The sequence below is a fragment of the Macaca thibetana genome, chromosome 6 (assembly GCF_024542745.1).
Source record: "Macaca thibetana thibetana isolate TM-01 chromosome 6, ASM2454274v1, whole genome shotgun sequence".
NCBI lineage: Eukaryota > Metazoa > Chordata > Mammalia > Primates > Cercopithecidae > Macaca > Macaca thibetana.
The window spans coordinates 114204171-114225169 of NC_065583.1; the positions used below are offsets into that span (position 1 = coordinate 114204171).

At 39.0% G+C, this 20999-nt stretch overlaps 1 protein-coding gene across 6 annotated transcripts in view; it reads left to right on the forward strand.

Moving 5' to 3' along the window:
* The window catches only part of CENPK (centromere protein K), a 97744-nt gene that overhangs the window by 18080 nt on the left and 58665 nt on the right, over positions 1-20999 (forward strand). For all 6 annotated transcript variants that reach the window (XR_007726440.1, XM_050793783.1, XM_050793782.1 and 3 more), the window contains one exon: positions 7807-7853. Coding sequence is in view for 5 of the 6 variants with exons in the window: in XM_050793783.1 (XP_050649740.1) it covers positions 7807-7853 (47 nt within the window). In the remaining variant the exon portion in view is untranslated. The remainder of the gene's footprint in view (positions 1-7806; positions 7854-20999) is intronic.

The following is a 20999-nucleotide window of genomic DNA, read 5'->3' on the forward strand; positions in this document are numbered from 1 at the left end:
ACCTAGTGGAAGAGAAAAGCTATAAAGTTAGTTTATTTTAGATACTTACACAAAAGGGCCACATGGTTTATATGGTTTCTTGTGTCTTGTCCAACTGGTGCCAACTATATTTTTGTCTTCAGTTAGGGAATAGAAGACAGCATAAAAATTTATAATTGTGATACTCAACTAGTACATCTTTTTTTTTTTTATTACGAAAGCTTAAGTTTCTCTATGCAACATATTTCTATACAGGCACACCTCATTTTATTGCACCTCACTATTGCACTTTGGAGATACCGTATGTTTAAGAAATTCAGTTTGTGGTGAACTTGTGTCACGTTTTGGTAATCTCTCAATATTTCAGACTTTTAAGTTATTATTACATCTGTTAGAGGGAATCTGTGATCAGTGGTTTTTGATCTTACTATTTTAATGGTTTTGAGGAACCACAAGCTGCACCTGTATAAGACAGTAAATTTAATCAGTAAATGTTGTATGTATTCTGACTGCTCCACTAACCAGTTGTTCCCCCATCTCTCTCCTTCTCCTTGGCCCGCCCTTTTCCTTAAAACACCATAATATTGAAATTAGGCCAATTAATAACCCTCCAATTGTTTCTAAGTTTTTAAGTGAAAAGAAGAATTGCACATCGATAACTTTAAATTAAAAGCTAGAAATGATTAAGTTTCATGAGGAAGGCATGTCGGAAGCCAAGATAGGCCAGCAGCTAGGCTCTGGCGCCAGTTAGCCAAGTTGTGAATGGAAAGGAAAATTTTTTTTTTTTTTGAGATGGAGTCTCGCTCTGTTGCCAGGCCAGAGTGCATTGGTGTGATCTCAGCTCAGTGCAGTCTCTGCCTCCTGGGTTCAAGCGATTCTCCTGCATCAGCGTCCCAAGTAGCTGGGATTATATGCGCATGCTACCACACCCACCTAATTTTTGTACTTTTTTATTAGAGACAGGGTTTCACCATGTTGGCCAGGATGGTCTTGATCTCCCGTCCTCGTGGTCCACCTGCCTCGGCCTCCCGAAGTGCAGGAAAAAATTTTAAAGGAAATTGTAAGTGTTGCTCTAGTGAACACACAAATTATGAGAAAGCAGAACAGCCTTATTGCTGTTACAGAGAAAGTTTTAGTGGTCTACTTAAATGATATAACCAGCCATATCATTCCTTAAGCCAAAGCCTAATCCACAACAAAGCCCTCGCTCTTTTCAATTCTACAAAGGCTGAGAGAGATGAGGAAGCTGCACAAGAAAAGTGTGAAGTTAGCAGAGGTTGGTTCATGAGGTTTAAGGAAAGAAGCCATCTCCATAACATAAAAGTGCAAGGAGAAGCAGCAAGTACTGAGGCAGAAGCCCCAACAAGTTATCCAGAAGATCTGGCTAAGATACTTGAAGGCAGCTATGCTAAACAGCAAATTTTCAATGTAGACAGAACAGCCTTCTATTGGAAGAAAATGCCTTCTAGGACTCTCATAGGTAGAGAGGAGAAGTCGATGCCTGACTCCAAAGCTTCAAAAGGATAGGTTGACTCTCTTGATAAGGACTAGTGCAGCTGGTGACCCTGAGTTAAAACCAACACTCATTTATCATTCCAGTAATCCTAGGGCCCTTGAGAATTATACCAAATCTACTCTGCCTGTGCATTGTAAATGGAACAGTAAAGCCTGGATGACACTATACCTGTTTATAGCATGGTTTACTGAATAGTTTAAGCCCACTGTTGAGACCTACTGCTCAGGAAAAAAAAAAAGATTCCTTTCAAAATATTACTGCTCACCATCTCTTCACTCAAGAGCTGTGATAGTGATGTACAGGGAATTTAATGTTTTCATGTCTGTTGATGCAACATCTGTTCTGCAGCTCCGGGACCAAGAAGCCATCTCAACTGAAGACTTATTATTTAAGAAATACACTTTGTAAGGCTATAGCGGTCATAAGTCCTCTGATGGATCTGGGCCAAAGTACATTGAAACCTTCTGGAAAGTATTCACCATTCTAGATGCCATTAAGAACATGCGTGATTTATGGAAGGAGGTCAAAATAACAACATTAACAGGAGTGTGCAAGAGGTTGGTTCTAACCCTTATGGATGACTCTGAGGGGTTCAAGTAACTACAAATGTGGTAGAAGTATCCAACTAGAATTAGAAGTGGAGTCTGAAGATGTGACTGAATCACTGCAATCTCATGATAAAACTTGAACAGATGAGGAGTTGCTTCCCATGGATGAGCAAAAAAAGTGGTTTCTTGAGACGGAATCTGCTCCCATTGAAGATGCTTTGAACACGGTTGAAATAACAACAAAAGATTTATAATATTACATAAACTTTGTTGGTAAGGCAGTGTCAGGGTTTGAGAGGAGTGACTAATTTTGAAAGAAGTTCTGCTGTCCGTAAAATGCTATCAAACAGCATCTCATGCCACTGAGAAATCTTTTTGTGAAAGGAAGAGTCAATCAGTATGGCAAACTTCATTGTTATCCTATTTTAAGAAATGGCCACAGCCACCCCAACCTTCAGCAGCCACTAACCCGATCAGTCATCAGCCATGAACACTGAGATAAGACCTTCCACCAGCAAAAAATTACAACTCACCAAAGGCTCATATTAGGCATCTCAGTTAGCATTTTTTAGCAATAAGATGTTTTTAAAATAAGGTATGTACATTTTTAGAAATAATGCTAATGCATAATTTAATAGGCTACAGTATAATGTAAACAAAACTTTTGTATGTGCTGGGAAAACAAAAGATTTGTGTGACTCGTTTTGTTGTGATATTTGCTTTAGTGTTGGTGGTCTAGAACCAAACTTGTACTATCTCCAAAGTATCCCTGCATTTGGTATTCTATTCGGATTGTACCCTCTTTTTCTATATGTCTCCCTGCTTCTTTCTTCTCCCACTCTGTTTTCTTTCCTTTAACTGTCCTGCACCCCATGCTTCCCTTCTTAGTCTTCTTTGTAGGCTTATCATTCTCTTTCCCAATTAATTGAAATTCCGCTAGGAGCAGTCTTCAGCTGTTTTCTCCTCATTCTCTTCCTATACAATTTTATCCATATTCTTGCTTTAATGACTGTCTTCATGCCAATGTCAACCATTTTTCCACATCGGTACTACTACCTGTTAGTCATTAATTTGAGCATTTCTGATAGGTGTGTAGTATTAAACAATTGTGATTTTAATTTGCCTTCAACCGTATGTCTTACTGCCTTTTCAGTAGTAAGCATCTCAAAAACTGCTCATACTGAAATTTTTTTTTTTGTTTTTTTGGTTTTTTTTGTTTTTTTTTTTTTGAGACAGTCTTACTCTGTCACCCAGGCTGGAGTGCAGTGGTGCAACCTCAGCTCACTGCAACCTCTGCCTTCCAGGTTCAAGCAGTTCTTGTGCCTCAGCCTCCCAAGTAGCTGGGATTACAGGTGCCTGCCACCATGCCTGGCTAATTTTTACATTTGTAGTAGAGACGGGATTTTGCCATGTTGACCAGGCTGATCTCGAACTCCTGACCTCAGGTGATCCTCTTGCGTCAGCCTCCCAAAGTGTTGGGATTACAGGTGTGTGAGCCACCATGCCCAGCCTCAAATAGTAAAATGTTCAAGTTCTCCAGAGGACTCTATAAGCTATACCAGCATTATATCTTCTGCTCCTATTTTTATGTGTTATATCTATAATAATAACTGCTGAATGTTCATATTCTCCAGAGGACCCTATATGCTATACCAGCATTATATCTTCATCTCCTGCTTTTATGTGTTATATCTATAATAATAACTTCCATATTAGTATACTAGAGCTATCATAACAAACTATGGATTAGGTGGCTTAAACAACAGAAATTAATTTTCTCACAATTCTGGAAAATACAAGTTAAAGATCAAGGTGTCAATAGGTTGATTTCTTCTGAGGCCTCTCCCTTGGCTTGCAGATGTCCATCTTCCTGTGTCTTCACATGGTCTTCCTTCTGTGTCTTAATCTCCTCGTTTTATAAGGACCACCAGTCTTATTGGATTAGGGCCAACCCTAATAACCTAATTTTAACTTAATTACCTCTTGAAATACCCAATTTCAAATGCCATCATATTCAAAGCTATTGAGAATTAGGATGTCAACATAGGAATTTGGGGGTGGAAGCACATCAACCAATCACAACTTACAAATCTATATGTTTAAACCAGACTTCTCTGCAATATCAGACTCAAGTATCTTTGTACTCCTAGGCGTCTTTTCCAAAATATTTCATAGACACCTCAGATTCATAAACTGACCTTTTCTGTTTCCTCATTCATTGAATGGAGCATATTTGATCAGTTACCAATTTAAGAGTCCTCCTAGATTCTTCCTTTTTCATTTTGCACATATAGCACATTTGTTAAAATTAGAATAATTGGGCGTGGTGGCTCACGTCTGCAATCCCAGCACTTTGGGAGGCCAGGGCTGATGGATCACCCGAGGGGGAGAAAAAAAATTGAACAAAAACATCAGAACTGGAACATATAGCTAGTTACTAAGTATCAAGTCCTACTGTCACAGATTTTCTTTGGGTTTTCATCACCAGTCCATTAGATTATTATAACAGACTTTTTTATCTCTTGACCACAATGGGTTTCCCTCACCCTGGCAATGATAGAAGTTTTCAAACTTAAAGAAAAGTTAAAAAAAAAATATATAGTTAGCTGCAGTAAACTCAGAGACCAGATTCTACAGTTACCAACATTTCTCAATCTTGTTTTAGGCTTTTTTGGAGTGGCTTTATATAACATACATTTATTATCTCATAATTTCTGTAGGTCAGGGGTCTGAGGACATTTACTGTTTCACGGTTTCTGCCGGTAGGAGTCTGGACATAGCTTAACTGGATCCTCTGCTTAGGGATTTCATGGCTGCAATGATAGATTGTCCTCAAAGGCTTAAGGAGGGATCCATTTCCAAGCTTACTGAAGTTGTTGGCAGAATTTATTTCCTTGTGACTAGGATTTATGGTAGCTTTAGTCTATGTTTTTGTTCTTTCTATTGTTTGTTCTTTCTTCCTGATCTTCTGACATTCCTTTTATTATTTGTTTCAAGAACTTTCTTGAGCCGTTCTTTTAGAGTTGATCTGCTGACAACAAATATTCTTAGTTTTTCTTTATCGGAGAATTTCTTGATTTCTCCTTCATTCCTGAAGGATATTTTCACTGGATATACAATTCAGGGTTGTTTTCTTTAGGAACTTAAAAATGTTGTGCCACTTACCTCTGCCTCCCTTGGTACTGATGAGAAATGTGCTGTCATTTTGATGGGCTTTGCTTTATAGAGAAGGCTGTGTGTGTGTGTGTGTGTGTGTGTGTGTGTGTGTGTGTGTGTGTGTGTGTGTGGCTGCTTTGGGGACTTTTTCTTTGTCTTCAGCTTTTAGAAGAATAGTTATGTATCTTGGCCTGGCTTTCTTTGGCTTTATCTTACTTAGGAGTCACTCAGATTCTTGAATATGTAGATTTATGTCTTGCAGAATTTGAGAACTTTTTAGCTCTCATTTGGTGTATTTTTTTTAGCAACTCCTGCCACCTTCTTTCTCCTTTCCTGGAATTTCAGTAATATGAATGTTAGACCTTTTGTTACAGTTACCCAAGTCCCCAAGGTTTTCTTTAGTTTAAAGAAAATTTTTTAGTTGTGGTAAAATATAAACTTTACAGTTTTAACCATTTTTAAGTGTATAGTTCACAGTAGTGTTAAGTACATTCACATTTTTGTGCGGTGTATCTTCAGAACTTTTTCATCTTGCAAATTTGAAACTCTAAACACATTAAGCAGCAACTCTCCTTTTCCATCTTCCCCCAGCCCTGGCAACCTCAATTCTACTTTCTATTAATTTAATTAGTTTAGATACCTTATATAATGGAATCATATAGTATTTGTGTTTTTGTGGGTGGCTTATTTTACTTAGTGTAATGTCCTCAAAGGTCTTCCATGTTGTAGCACGTTAGAATTTCCTTCCTTTTTAAAGGCTGAGTAGTATTCCATTGCATGTATATACCACAGTTTGTTTATCTATTCATCTGTCAGCGGAAGCTTGGATTGCTTTCATCATTTCATTACTGTGAATGAACATGGTGCTGCTATGAACATGGATGTGCAGTTATCTCTTTGAGGCCCTGCTTTCAATTATTTTGGATGTCTACCAGAAATAAAATTAGTAGGTCATATGATAATTCTATTTTAAGTTTTTTGAGGAACCACCATACTATTTTCCATAATGGTTGCACCATATTACAATCTCACCAACAGTGCACATGGTTTCAATTTCTCAACATCCTTGTCAACACTTGTTACTTTCTGTTTTTTTGATAATAGCTGTCTGCTATGGCCTAAATATGTCCAGCGAAATTCATGTTAAAACTTAATCACCAGTATGATAGTGTTAAAAGGTGGGGTCTTTAGGATGTGATTAGTGAGCTTCTTATGGAGGTTGAAGGGGGTATCTAGTCTTTTTTTCCCCCTTTTGCCTTCCACTATGTGAGGACTCAGCAAGAAGACACCATCTTGGAAGCAGAGAGCAAGCCCTTCCCAGACACTGTAAATATTCTAATACAAACCTATCTATGAAGCACATGTAGAAAGTTCTTTCCTGTTAGAAGGCTTTCTAGAATAGCAGATATCTTTGAAAGTTTTCAGTAGCCTATCATTTGAGAAGTTTCAAATAGCACTTCATTAGGAAAGGAAAATTTCTAGTGTAAGGATTGAACACATTAAAATTTGCTATACAAAATTACACAATTTGTTTCTACTCATCAGGCTGGCAAAAATTTTAGAAGAGTTTTAATGTTTCTTGCTGTTTTTTCTTCATAGCTCATGGGAATGTCTTTAGAAAGGAAGCTGACATTCTCGACTCAGATTCAAAATACATATTTCATTCTCCGAAATTTCATTTCTGAGAATCTGTTCTTTAGAAATGAGAGCACCAGTACATAAAAACATATATAAAAGTCTGCTTACTGCATCCTTGTTTGTTATGGTTAGAGACTAGACACAAAGTTAGTCTAAAATCAAAGTGTTCAATCAATAGGGAAATCACTCAGTATATTATGGTATATTCATTTTGGAATATCATGCAGCCATTAAAAGTTATGAATTAGACCTATATAAGTCTAGGTTTTCCTGGGGGCTTTATTGAGTGAAAGTAAGATGAATATAATATGTATGATATGATCCCATTCTTATAAAACCAATGATGATAAAAATAACCCTTTTAAGTGTATGTATATGTATGTTACATATGTGTACATAGGATACTTGACTGCAGGGAAGGTATTTGAGGAACACAGTATAGATTATTAGCTTTGCTTTTGAGGGTTTGAAGAACAAAAGAAGAAAAAAGCACTAAATGGTACATAAATAGGATCAAATTTATCTAAAATTGTATGTAGTTGGCTATATGTGCAAAGATGTTAGACATAAATAAAATGAAAACTACACACATTTCATAAAAAGTTGTGTATTATCAAGGCAGGTGGATCACTCGAGGTCAGGAGTTCAAGACTGGCTTGGCCAACATGGTGAAACCTCATCTCTACTAAAAATGCAAAAATGAGCTGGGCATGTTAGTGGATGCCTATAATCCCAGCTACTCAAGAGGCTGAGGCACGAGAATTGCTTGAACCAGGAAAGTGGAGGTTGCAGTGAGCCAAATCGCGCCATTGCACTGCAGCCTGGGTGACAAGAGGGAAACTCTGTCTTGGGGGGAAAAGAGTTGTATATTATGTAAATGGAGATGGAAAGAATTATCTTAGAAAACTGCAAAATTAAATTCTTGATTTTTGAGAGTTAACGATGTGTGACTTTGTTTTGTTTTTGTAGTAATTCCTTTGACTGAAGATGTTCTCATAACATTAGGAAAAGAGGAGGTAAGCCGCTCAATGAATTTGTAGTGACCCCAAATAATTTCTAACTAGATCTATTTTAGATAAGTTCATAACATAAGAAATAGGATGAAACTACTCTAAAACCATATTAAATTTTCCGCTTTTATTTATGTTTTATTGAACATAATATTTGAATTTTGTTTTGTTATGTTATGTTATGTTATATTATGTTATGTTATGTTATGTTATTTTTGGGACGGAGTCTTGCTCTGTTGCCCAGGCTGGAATGCACTAGCACAATCCTGGCTCACTATAACCTGTACCTCCCAGGGTGAAGCGATTCTCCTACCTCTGCCTCCCAAGTAGCTAGGATTACAGGCACGTGCCACCATGCCTGGCTAATTTTTGTATTTTTAGTAGAGACGGGGTTTCACCATGTTGGCCAAGCTGATCTTGAACTCCTGACTTTGTGATCCGCCCGCCTCGGCCTCCCAAATGCTGGGATTACAGGCGTGAGCCACCACACCTGGCCTAAGGATTTGAATTTTGAACTCGATTTTTGCATCAGAACTATTACTGAAGTTAATGGTTATGTGTAAACGTTAATCTCATACCTAGTTTTTAGTTGATTAAACTTCATACTAAAAGCAAAATATTAAACATAGCTTAATGACCCCATACATGCATCTCTCCTTCTGCTGTGGACTAAATATTTATGTCTCCCCAAATCCATACGTTGAAATCTGTTCCCCAGTTGATGATATCAGGAGGTGAGACCTTTGGGAGGTGATTAGGTCCTGGGTGTAGGACCTTCGTAAATGAAATTAATGCCCTTATAAATGTCTGAAGAGACCAATGTCCTCCCCTTCCATCATGTGAGGACGCAACTAGAATGTACTGTCTATGAAGACGTGGGCCCTCAGTAGACATTGAATCTTGGACTTCCTAGCTGACAGAATTGTGAAAAATAAATTTCTAGTTTTTATAAGCTGCCCAGTCTGTGGTATTTTGTTATAGGAGACTGAATGGACTATGACAGAAAGTTGGTACTGAGAAGTAGAAGTGATACTATAACAAATACCAAAAAATATGGAAACATCTTTGAAACTGGGTAATCAGTAGTAGCTGGAAGAATTTCGGAATGTGTGCAAAGGCCTACATTGCTGTGAGCTGACCTTTAAAGGTGATTCTGGTGGGAACCGAGGTTATAAGAGAGCTGTAGAGAGAGCCTCAGTTTTCTTAGAGAATACTTGAATAGTCCTGAAAAGAATATTGGTAGAAATATGCACAGTAATGGCCATTTTGATAGGTCTCACCTGGAAAGAAAGAACATGTTTCCAAGGATAGAGAGGAAAAAAATCAAAATATTTTTCCTAGTCTCCCTTACCACTCAGTATAACATAGCACTTCTGTTACCAAAATGAGTGAGGAATTCTCCTCACCAGCAACCAATTTTTTGGCAGATTCTGCAGAAGATGATTCTCTCCTAAACACTAGTTGGGTGTCCTCTTAATTCACTTCAGTTCTGACACAATCTACTTGGAGGTAGCATCAGATCCCACAGGTTGGGCACTCAGTCCCACATGCTTAACCCTAGTTTCAGATACCAGTTGCCAGTAATAGATTGTAGCCTGTATTCTGACTGACTGTAAATCAGGGGTTTCCATGATCCCCTCCTCCTCAGGTTTGATTAATTTGCCAGAGCAGCTCACAGAACTCAGAGATAAACTTACTTTCATTTACTCATGTGTTGTAAGAGGTACTACAGAGGATACATGGCTGGGCATGGTGGCTCACAACTGTAATCCCAGCACTTTGGGAATCTGAAGAGGATGGGTCACTTGAGCCTAGGTGTTCAAGACCAGCCTGGGCAATATGGCAAAAGCCTGTCCCTACAAAAAAAAAAAAAACAACAGAAATCTTTTGTGTGTGGTGGTGTGTGCCTGTAGTCCCAGACACTTGGGAGTCTGAGGTGGGAGGATTGCTTGAGCCTGGGAGGTTGAGGCTGCAGTGAGCCATGGTTGCATCACTGCCTTCCAGCCTGGGCAACAGAGTGAGACCCTGTCTCAAAAAAAGAAAAAAAAAAAAAAGAAAAAAGAAAAAAGATACAGATGAACAACCAGATGGAAAAGATGTGTAGGGCAAGTCATGGTGGAAGGGACATGGAGCTTCCATGCCATCTCTGGACATGGTACTCTCCAGAAACTTGCCTGTGTTCAGCTATCTAGAAGCTCCCCATACCCAGTTCTTTTGGGGTTTTATGGAAGCTTCATTATGTAGGTACGATTGATTAAATCATTTGCCGTTGATGACCAGCTTAACTCTCAGTTCTTCTCCCCTCACCAGAGTTTTGCGGGGCGGTGCTGGAAGTCCTAACTCTCTAGTCAGGTTTTGGTCTTTTTTTATGACCCGCCCCCATCCTGATGTTACTGAGGGGCTACCAGCCATCACTCAACTCATGCATAAAAAGATACCACAATAGGGGTAAAGACCAAATATATGTTTTACAGTATCACAATGTTATTGCATAGTGGAGTAAATATCATTCTTGTTATAAAGAGGCAAAGAGCTTGGCTGAATTGCATTCCTGCCCTAGTGTTTTGTGAAAGATAGAACTTACAGGAATGAAGTTGAATCTTTGAGGAGATAGTTAAGAAAAGTGTTGAAGGTATGGCTTGACTTCTCTTACCTGTGTATAGTAAAATGTGGGAAGAGAAAAATGACTTAAATTGATAATAAAAAATGAAGCTGAATTTAAATGTTTGAAAAATTGTCAGCCTATCCATATTGTAAAGAATGAGAAAGGCTGTTTGGGAAAGAACTTAAAGGGTGTGGCCAAATGACCATCTGATAAGGAGATTAGTCAGCTATCTCAACTGAAGCCAGGAGCTGTTGTTCAAAACAATGGAAGAATGCAATGTAAGGGCTACTGGAGTCTGTGGGACCTTGAGCTGTACTGCCTAGCATGAACTCATGCTGTGGGCTCTGCTCCCTATACTTAAACTGTGTTCATCAGTTGCCCCAGGTGCAGCTTCCGTGTGTCTAGATGTGGCAGAGGCTGCAGAGGTCACCCTTCTGGAGGGTCATATCTCCTCCCTCCAGAGGGAGGAGAATGCAGAAGCCAGGGGTAATGGCTGGTTCCACCTGGGTTTTAAAGGAAGGAGCCTCCTGGCAGAGCCTTCAGCTTATGACATCAGCCCAGGAGAGCCATGGTGCCCAGGCACAGCGATACTGTGAGTGAAGCACAGACAGAGCTGCTGGAGGTCCATTTTGCCAAGCTGTGGGAACGAGGATGCTCAGAGCTGTGGAGCCCCAAATCCCTGCTCAGCAAAGCTGCAGGGGCAGAACCACCTTCACTAGTGGGCCTGGAAAACAGCATCGAACCAAAGATTATTCTTGGGCCTTAAGATTTAATGTTGTTTACCCTGTTGTGCTGGGAGTTAATTGGGACATGTTACCCCTTCTTTCCTATTTTGGAATAGAAATGTCTGTCCTATGTCCCTCCCACCATTGTATTTTTGAAGCACAAAACCTGTTTGATTTCACAAGTTCACAGCTGGAGATCAGTTTGCTTCAAAATCTATTGTACTGTGAATTTTACTCATTTAATTTAAATCATATTTAGATGAGATGTTAGACTTCAAACCTTTGAGTCGATGGTAGAATAAGTTAAGACTTTTGTGGCCATTGGGATGGAATGAATGTACTTTTGCATGTGAAGAAGACATGAATTTCTGAGTTTTAAATATGAATGTCCAGACAAGGGTCATAGAACTTTCTCAAACCTTAAATGTCAATAATGTCATGTTTTTAAAGTGTCAGTTCATAAGGTTAAAATATAGAAGAGAAGGTAGAAGCAAACAAAAATTTTTACAAGTTATAGAGCATGGAAAGAGGTAAGTATGTGCCTAGAGACAGAAATCGTGATGAAAAGAGTTTGTCTGCCCCCACAGAATTGAAGAAAGTCTTGGGATTTGAAGGAACCTGTTACTGCAAAACTCAGAGTTCAAGTGTGGAGCTAAAATCAAGGCTATTTCTTTAAAATAGGAATATAGATGGTTAAATTTTCTTAGCTTACTGTTGCTAACTTCTTACCCATATATTTGAAAACTGGAAGTATATGATAGGGAGACAGTAAACTAGTGAGGCTCTTGACTCAGGGATACCAGGTTGGGTGGTTAGTAGGGGTGGTGTGCAGGTCAAAAGTCAGAAAGATCAAGTTAACATTTTTATTTTGCATGGTATACTGCTAGTTCCCTCCATTGCTCTCTCTGTCTGCAGAGGTCCCTAGTGTTTTATGAAAGATAAAACTTACGAGGAATGAAGCTGAATCTTTTGCTGAGGAAATACTTAAATGAAATGTTGAAGGTATGGCTTGGCTTCTCTTGGACTGTATAGTAAAAGTGAGAAGAGAAAAATGACAAAGAAATTGCTAATCAGAAAGGAACATAGCCTTAGACGGGAGATAAAATATTTTCAAGAGAAAATATTTCTAAGTAATAATATATGGAGTCCCCAGTGAAAAAGCAGGGTGGGCACACATCATAAAGCCTTATTCATAAACATAGCATTCTTAATAAGTTTTTGAATTTTAAATATGAATGTCCAGACAAGGATCATAGACATCTGTGAAATGTCTCCAAGTTGAAAGACAGAAGTTCAAAACAACTGAACAAAGATGAGCCTCAAGGAGAGACAATTCAGGGAACCAACGAGAATTTAAAGAAATAATACCATCCACAGGATAAGAAAAAATTTTGATTCCACAAAATAACAATGCCAGTTTTTTAAAAAGGACCACTTTACACCATCTGGGATGGCTATAATCAAAGAACAGACAATAATCTGGGTTGGTGAAGAAGTACAAAAATTGGAATAGCAATACATTGCTAGCGGCAGTATAAAATGGTATACTATTTTAGAAAACAGTGTGGAAATTTCTCAAAAGGCAAAAGAGTTAGTATATGACGCAGCAGTTTCATTCCTAGATATATACCCAGGAAGAATGAAAACGTGTGTATCCACACAAAAAGTTACACATGAATGTTCATAGCATCATTTTTCTTACAGGCAAAAAGGGAAAACAACCTCAAATATCCATCAATTGATGAATGAATAAAATGCAATATATCCTAACAGTGGCACATTATTGGACAATAAAAAGAAATGAAGTACAGGTACATGCTAAAATATGGATGTACCTTGAAAACATGCTAAGTGAAACAAGCCAGTCACAAAGAACTGCTGTCTTAGTCTGTTTCCTTCTGCTATTACAGAGCATCACAGACTGGGTAATTTATTTTTAAAAAGTTTATTCACCAGTTGGGCATGGTGGCTCACACCTGTAATCCCAGCACTTTGGGAGGCCAAGGTGGGTGGATCACGAGGTCAGGAGATCGAGACCATCCTGGCTAGCATGATGAAACCCTGTCTCTACTAAAAATACAAAAAAATTAGCCGGGCATGGTGGTGGGCGCCTGTAGTCCCAGCTACCTGGGAGGCTGAGGCAGGAGAATGGAATGAACCCAGAAGGCGGAGCTTGCAGTGAGCTGAGATCGCTCCACTGGACTCTAGCCTGGGCAACAGAGCAAGACTCCATCTCAAAAAAAAAAAAAACAAAAAGTTTATTCTCCTATAGCTGAAAAAGTTTATTAAAAAGTTTGTTCATACACAGTTGCAGGGAGAATTAAGCACATCTATGCAACTCTACTGGGAAAGAACTCCTGTAAGCTTATCCCGTGTGCCTTTTTCTTTGTCTATATTAATGTTTCCTCTCACTTTAACTCCAACAAAACAAAGTTTCACTTTTTTTAACTGCAGAACTTTAAAAAGGTTGAGAATCTAAGAGCATGGTGTTGTTTCTGGTGAGGGAGGGCCATCTTACTGTATTAGAGCACAGCAAAAGGATAGAAGGTGGAAATGAATACAAGAGACAGGAAAAGGGGGGTTGAACTGCTATGATAACTAACCTCCTCTGGCAATTATGGCATTAGTCATTTCATGAGGGTGGAGCCCCCAATTGCTTCCCAAAGACCCTACCTCTTAAAACCACCACAGTGGCAACCAAGTTGCTGTAGTCATGGAAATGTAAAGAATGGGTCAGGAATGGGAAAAAAGGACAATTGGAATAATAGAAGAAATAAAGCTAAACTCGAATTACGAAATTTTACTATTAGAGGTTGGAGAATATTAAAAAATGGAAGGTAAGAAATAAATAATACATGGACATTTTCTCAGAATAAAAGGTAATTATTCTCCTAACCCCCACCCCTATATACATATATTTTTTTCTTTGAAACAGGTTATTACTCTGTTGCCCCGGTTGGAGTGTAGTAAGATTATAGTTGTCTCATCTCAAACTCCTGGGGTCAAATGATCTTCCTGCCTTAGCTTCCCAAGCAGCTAGGAGTACAGGTGTGTGCCACCGTGCCTGGCTAATTTTTATATTTTTTATGTTTGTTTTTTCATAGAGGTGGGGTCTTACTGTGTTGTTCAGGCTGGTGTCAAATTCCTGGTCTCAAGCAGTCCTCCCACCTTGGCCTCCCAAAGTGCTGAGATTACACGCGTGAGCCGCTGTGCTTGGCTTAGATAATGATTCTTTATATTGAAAAAGATCCACCAAATTTCCAACACAATTTAGAATGACCCATGGTAGATGATCCAGCAAAATTTTTCCCTTTCGAGCAACTCTTAGCAACCCCAAACTAGCAACTATAGCTTAGAGTGGCCAAAATCCAAACTTGATGCAGTGCCAGCATCCTTCCCAAAAACTTTCATTTTAGCTATTTTTCATTACAGTTAAAAATAACAAGGGGATTGTATATTTAGCTTGCTTCTCATTTTACATTTTGTTGTATATTCAGTGAGCCAGCTCTACAGGAACTGGTTCTATGATTGTATATTTTACTAGTAACTTCTACCTACAGTAACTTACCACAGTGCAGCTGTTGTTTTATACCATCGGTGACTTAGTAACCACCTGGCATCAGAGTTTACCCACCCTGTAATCCTTCCTTTTCTTAAACAGTGCTTTCCTCATGTTTCAGCTAGCAGGAGTTATTATAGCAAATCTCATTTGTAATGCTAGTTGGGTCAGAGTTTTCTCTAAGACTACCCTCAGGTGCAATGATTTGTGGGATAGACTCACTGGACTCGGAAGAACTGCTGTTCTCTTGGTTGCAGCTTATTAAAGTGAGAGAGAACATTACAATGAACAAAGGAAAAGGCACATGGGATAAGCTTACAGGAATTCTTTCCCAGTAGAATTGCATGGATGCACTTAATTCTCCCCGCAACTATGTGTGACATCTCATGTGGTGAGTTGGCAACCAGGGAATCTCACTTGAGCCTTGTTTAGGGTTTTTATTGGGGGTCAGTCGGGTATGCATGCAGTGCTTGTGTGACTGACCTTAACTATGTATACTCCATCCACCTAGAGTAAAAATGCATTCAACACAAATCACATAGTTATCATAAACTCTCTAATCAAACTGGTGCCATGTGACCCAAGGCTCTAGACATAGAAAAATGCTCATCAAGCAGAATATTCCAAGGGCTCAGAGCTTATTTTCAGGGAACTGACCAAGGGCAGTTCTGAAGACAGGCTTTAGTAATGTCAAGGTTTTTGCAATCTAGGCCTGCTGAGTTAACTCTTTACTGCACAATTGTCTTTTCACCTCCCTCCCTCCCTCTCTTCCTCTCTTCCTCTCTTCCTTCCGTCCTTGGCAGGGTTTTGCTCTGTCACTCAGGCTGCATTGCAGTGGCATCATCTCAGCTCATTGTAGCCTTGACCTCAGGCTCAAGGGATTCTCCTACCTCAGCCTCCTGAGTACCTGGGACTATGGGTGTGCACCACCACATCTGGCTAAGTTTTGTATTTTTTTGTAGAGATGGGATTTGCCATGTTTCCCAGGCTTGTGTGCACTCCTGGGCTCAAGTAATCTGCCTGCTTCAGCCTCCCAAAGCGCTGGAACTACAGGCATGAGCCACGGTGCCCGACTCCTTTTCACTTTCTCTGTGGTGTTTTGGAGAACTTAAGTTCCTAATTTGATTAACTCCAAACTCAAGTTTTCTCTTAAGGTCTGAGCTCAAAATCTAAGAACTGTTTGCCCCATTCAGGGTCACAAAGATTTTCTCCTATGTTTTCTGTTTAAAAGTTTTTAAGTTTTAGGTTTCAGTATTTAGGTTTATGATCCATTTTGAGTTAATGTTTATGTATATATAGTATGAGTTAGTGATATAGGGTCTTTTTTTTTTCATTTGGATACTGACTGTTTCAGCGGTATTTGTTGAAGAAACTCTTTTCTTTTTTGAATTTCCTTTACGGTTTTGTTGAAAATTAGTGACTATGTATGTGTGTATCTATTTCTGAACTCTATTTTTCTCTATTCTGTGCTTTGGATATTTCTGTTTTTTTGTTCTGTGTTTCTGTCTTTAAGCCAATACCACATTATCTTTTTTACTGAAGCTTCAAAATAAGTCTTGAAATTAAGTATTATGAATTATCTAACTTTGTTGTTCTTTTCAAAATTGTTTCATACTTCCATTAACTTTTAGAATTGGTTTGTCATTTTGCCCCATAAAAAGCTGGAACTTTTCATTGAAATTTCCCTGAATCTATAGGTTAATTTGTGGAAGATTGCTGTCTTTAACATACTTAGTCTGAATGCAGATCCATTAGCACTGTATCATCTTTGTGTTTATTTAGGTCCCCATTTATTTGGTATTTAAAAATTTTGTCTCACTGGTATTTTGCAGTTTTCAGCATACAAGTCTAGCACATCTTTCGTCAAATTCATCCTTTTAGTATTTCATAATTTTGACTATTAAAATGGTATTCTTTTAAATTTCAATTTTTGTTGTTGTTGAGACGGAGTCTCACTTTGTCACCCAGGCTGGAGTGCAGTGGTGCAATCTCGGCTCACTGCAAGCTCCACCTTCTGGGTTCACGCCATTCTCCTGCCTCAGCCTCCCGAGCAGCTGGGACTACAGGTGCCCGCCACCACGCCCAGCTAATTTTCTTTTGTATTTTTAGTAGAGACGGGGTTTCACCACGTTGGCCAGGATGGTCTTGATCTCCTGACCTTGTGATCTGCCCGCCTCGGCCTACCAAAGTGCTGGGATTACAGATGTGAGCCACCGTGCCTGGCCTTAAATTTCAATTTTTATTTATTACTAATAAATACAAATATAATTAATATTTATATATTTATTTTATATCCTTGAGAAACTTTTATTCTATATATTTATTATCTGAGATCAAACACAATTTTACATATTTTTTCCCTTCTGTATGATTTTTATGTCTTTTTGGGGGGTTATTTTGCTGTCCTAGAACTTGTACTTCAGTAAAATATTGAATAGAAATAGTAAGAATGGACATCTTTTCCTTATTCCTGAGGTTATCAGAAAACATTTGCCCTTTCACCATTAAGTGTGATGTTAGCAGTAGGTTTTTCATAGATACTTTTAATCAGATTGCAGAAATTTTCTTCTGTTACAGTTTATGAAGTTTTATTTTATCCTCCTACCCTCCCTCCCTCCCTTCCTCCCTCCCTTCCTCCCTCCCTTCCTCCCTTCCTCCCTTCCTCCCTTCCTTCCTCCCTTCCTGCTGTCCTTCTGTCCTTCCGTCCTTCTGTCCCTCCGTCCTTCTGTCTTTCCTTCCGTCGTTCCCACTCTGTCGCCCAGGCTGGAGTGCAGTGGCACGATCTCAGTTCACTGCAATCTCTGCCTCCTGGGTTCAAGCAATTCTCCTGCCTCAGCCTCCCGAGTAGCTTGGATTACAGGCACCTGTCACCACTTTGGGCTAATTTATGTATTTTTAGTAGAGATGGGGTTTCATGTTGTTGGCCAGGCTGGTCTTGAACTCCTAACCTCGGTCCTCGGGCTCCCAAAGTGCTGGGATTATAGGCATGAGCCACCGCCCCTGGCCTAAGTCTTTTATTTTAAAATCACAAATTAATATTGAATTTGGTTACTTACTCTTCTTGAATTTATTGAGGTTATTAAATGTTTTTCTCCTTTTTAAAATCTGTTGATATGGTGAATTACATTGATTGATTTTTAAAATTGATTTTTTTTTTTTTTTTTTTGGAGATGGAGTTTCGCTCTTGTTGTCCAGGCTGGAGTGCAATGGCATGATCTTGTCTCACTGCAATCTCCACCTCCCGATTCAACCAATTCTCCTGCCTCAGCCTCCCAAGTAGCTGGGATTACAGGCATGCTCCACCACACCTGGCTAATTTTATATTTTTAGTAGAGACGGGGTTTCTCCATGGTGGTCAGGCTGATCTCAAACTCCCAACTTCAGGTGATCTGCCTGCCTCAGCCTCCGAAAGTTGTGGGATTACAGGCATGACCCACCGCCCCCGGCCTTAAAATTGATTTTATCTGCTTGCTTAACTGCATATTCCTGTGATAAACCCCACTTTGCCATAGTATATTAATCTTTCTTACTTATTGCTGAATGTAATTTGCTGAAATTTTATGAGATTTTTGCTTCTGTGTTCGTTCATGAGGTCTATTGGTCTGTGGTTTTCTTTTTTGTGATGTCTTTGTTAGGCTTTAATACCAGCCTCATGGAACAAATTAGGAAGTATTCTCTTCTCTTCTAAAGAGTTTGTATAGAATAGAAATTTTTTATTCCTGATGTGTTTGTTTGAATTCTCAGATAAAACCATCTGGGCCTAAAATTTTCTCATAAACTGAATAAAAATTTAGAGATGAATAAAAATTTTCATCTGTGAAAATTTTTAATTAGAAATTTTGTAATTTTTAATTACAAATTCTGTTTCTCTGGAGCCAGATTTCTTATTTGTCTAAATGAACTTTGGTAGCTTATGTCTCTCAAATAATTTATTTACCTGATTAGTGACAAGATTGTCCATAACGTTTCTCCATTATCATTTTAATGTTTGTAGCGATGTCACCTGTCTCATTTCTGATATTGGTGATTTATGTCCTCCTTCTCCCCACCCAGTAATTAATCTAATTTTATTGACCTCAAAAACCAATTTTCATTGCTTTTTCCTTATTTTTTATGTTGTACTGATTTAACTTCTTTGTTGTTATTATTTCCTCAACTTACTGTGGGTTTCATTTGCTCTTTTTTCATATTTCTTATGATAGAAGCTGAGGTTATTAATTTGTGAACTTTCTTTTCTTTTAAAATAGGCTTTTAGGCCAGGTGCAGTGGCTCACACCTGTAATCCCAGCACTTTGGGAGGCTGAGGTGGGCATATCACGAGGTCAGGAGATGGAGACCATCCTGGCCAATACAGGGAAACCATATCTCTACTAAAAATACAAAAATTAGCTGGGTGTGGTGGCACGCACCTGTAGTCCCAGCTACTTGGGAGGCTGAAGCCAGATAATCTCTTGAACCCGGGAGGCGGAGGTTGCAGTGAGCCAAGATAGTGCTGCTGCACTCCAGCCTGGCAACAGAGCGAGATTCTGTCTCAAAAAAATATAGATTTTTAGTGGTCTGAATTCTCATCTGAGTACTGCTTTTGCTTCATCCCAGAAATCTTGATGTTGCATGTCATTTGTTTGGGGGATGAAAAAATAAAAGACAAAATTTTGATGTTAATGTTTTTATTTCTACTCAGTTATAATAATTTCCTATTTTCCTATTGGTTGCTTCTTTGACCCATGGATTATTTAGAAGTATGTTTTTGGTATCCAAATGGTTGCAAAGTTTTCTAGATACCTTTCTATTATTTTTCAATTTAATGCCATTGTTAGACCATATTTAATATAATCAATATGGTTGCATTGAAAGATGTGTTATTGATTTATATTTTTGGGTGGGGAGGGAGGGTTGGGAGCAGAGGATCTTGCTCGATTGCCCAGGCTGGGTGCAGTGTTGATATCATAAATCACTGCAGCCTTGAACTCCTGGCCTCAAACAACCTTTTCACCTTAGCCTCCTAAAGTGATAGAATTACAGGAATGAGTTACCAGGCTTGGCCTTGATTTATCTTTCTTTTCATCCTACTGTTTTTCTGTTCCTGTTTTTTCCTTTTCCCACTTTCTTGGATTGTGTGTGGTGTTGTTGTTGATTGTGTGTGGTGGTGGTGGTGTTGTCGTCGTCGTCATCGTCGTCGTCGCCTTTGTTGAGGCAGGGTCTTGCTCTGTTAACCAGGCTGGCATGCAGTGGTATGATCTCAGCTCATTTCAGCCTGCACCTCCTGGCCTCATGTGATCCTCCCGCCTCAGCCTTCCAAGTAGCTGGGACTACAGGCTTGTGGCATCATGCCTGGCTAATTTTTGTATTTATTTATAGAGACAGGGTTTTGCCATGTTGCCCAGGCTGGTGTCTAATTATAAGTATTGGCTTATTAGTTATTTCTTTTCTTTTTTTTTTTCATAGTTACTTTAGGGTTTGTAATATACACGTTGAACTTACCTGATTTATGTTTAAAAAGAGCTAATGGAAACCCTTGTGATCAGGAGACTGGAACACTAGTGCTTATTGTAATTCTCTTTAGTCTTCTTTGTTGTTCCTGAAATCCCTCAAGCATACTTTTGCCTCCTGGCCTCAGTACTTAACTATTCCCTTTCCCTGGAACATTCTTTTGCTAGAGAATAACACGATGTTTTCCTTTGTCTTCTTTCTCTGTTTTTTTTTTTTTTTGAGTCAGAGTCTCACTCTGTCACCCAGGCTGGAGTATAGTGGTTCGATCTCGGCTCACTACAACCTCCGCCTCCCGGGTTGAAGCGATTTTCCTGCCTCAGCCTCACGAGTAGCTGGGACTACAGGCGCCCACCACCACTCCCGGCTGATTTTTGTATTTTTAGTAGAGACAGGGTTTCACCATCTTGGCCAGGCCAGTCTCGATTTCCTGACCTTGTGATCCACCCGCCTCGGCCTCTCAAAGTGCTGGGATTACAGGCTTGAGCCACTGCACCTGGCCTTTCTCTGTTACTTAAATGTTACCTGATCAGAGAAGTCTTCTCATATCATACTACCTAAAACGTCCATCTCTTGCTCTTCATGCCTTTACTTTTATTTTGATTTTTTTTTTCTTTATGACACTTGACCATTGCTGGAGTAAATGTCTGAATTCCTCTTTGTTCTGTTCACCTTTGCATCTCTCCCTCCTTCAGCAATGCCTAATAGTCAATGATTGATCACAAATCTGATTGAATGATTGATTGAATAAATATTGAATGAGTGAGTCATTTGTA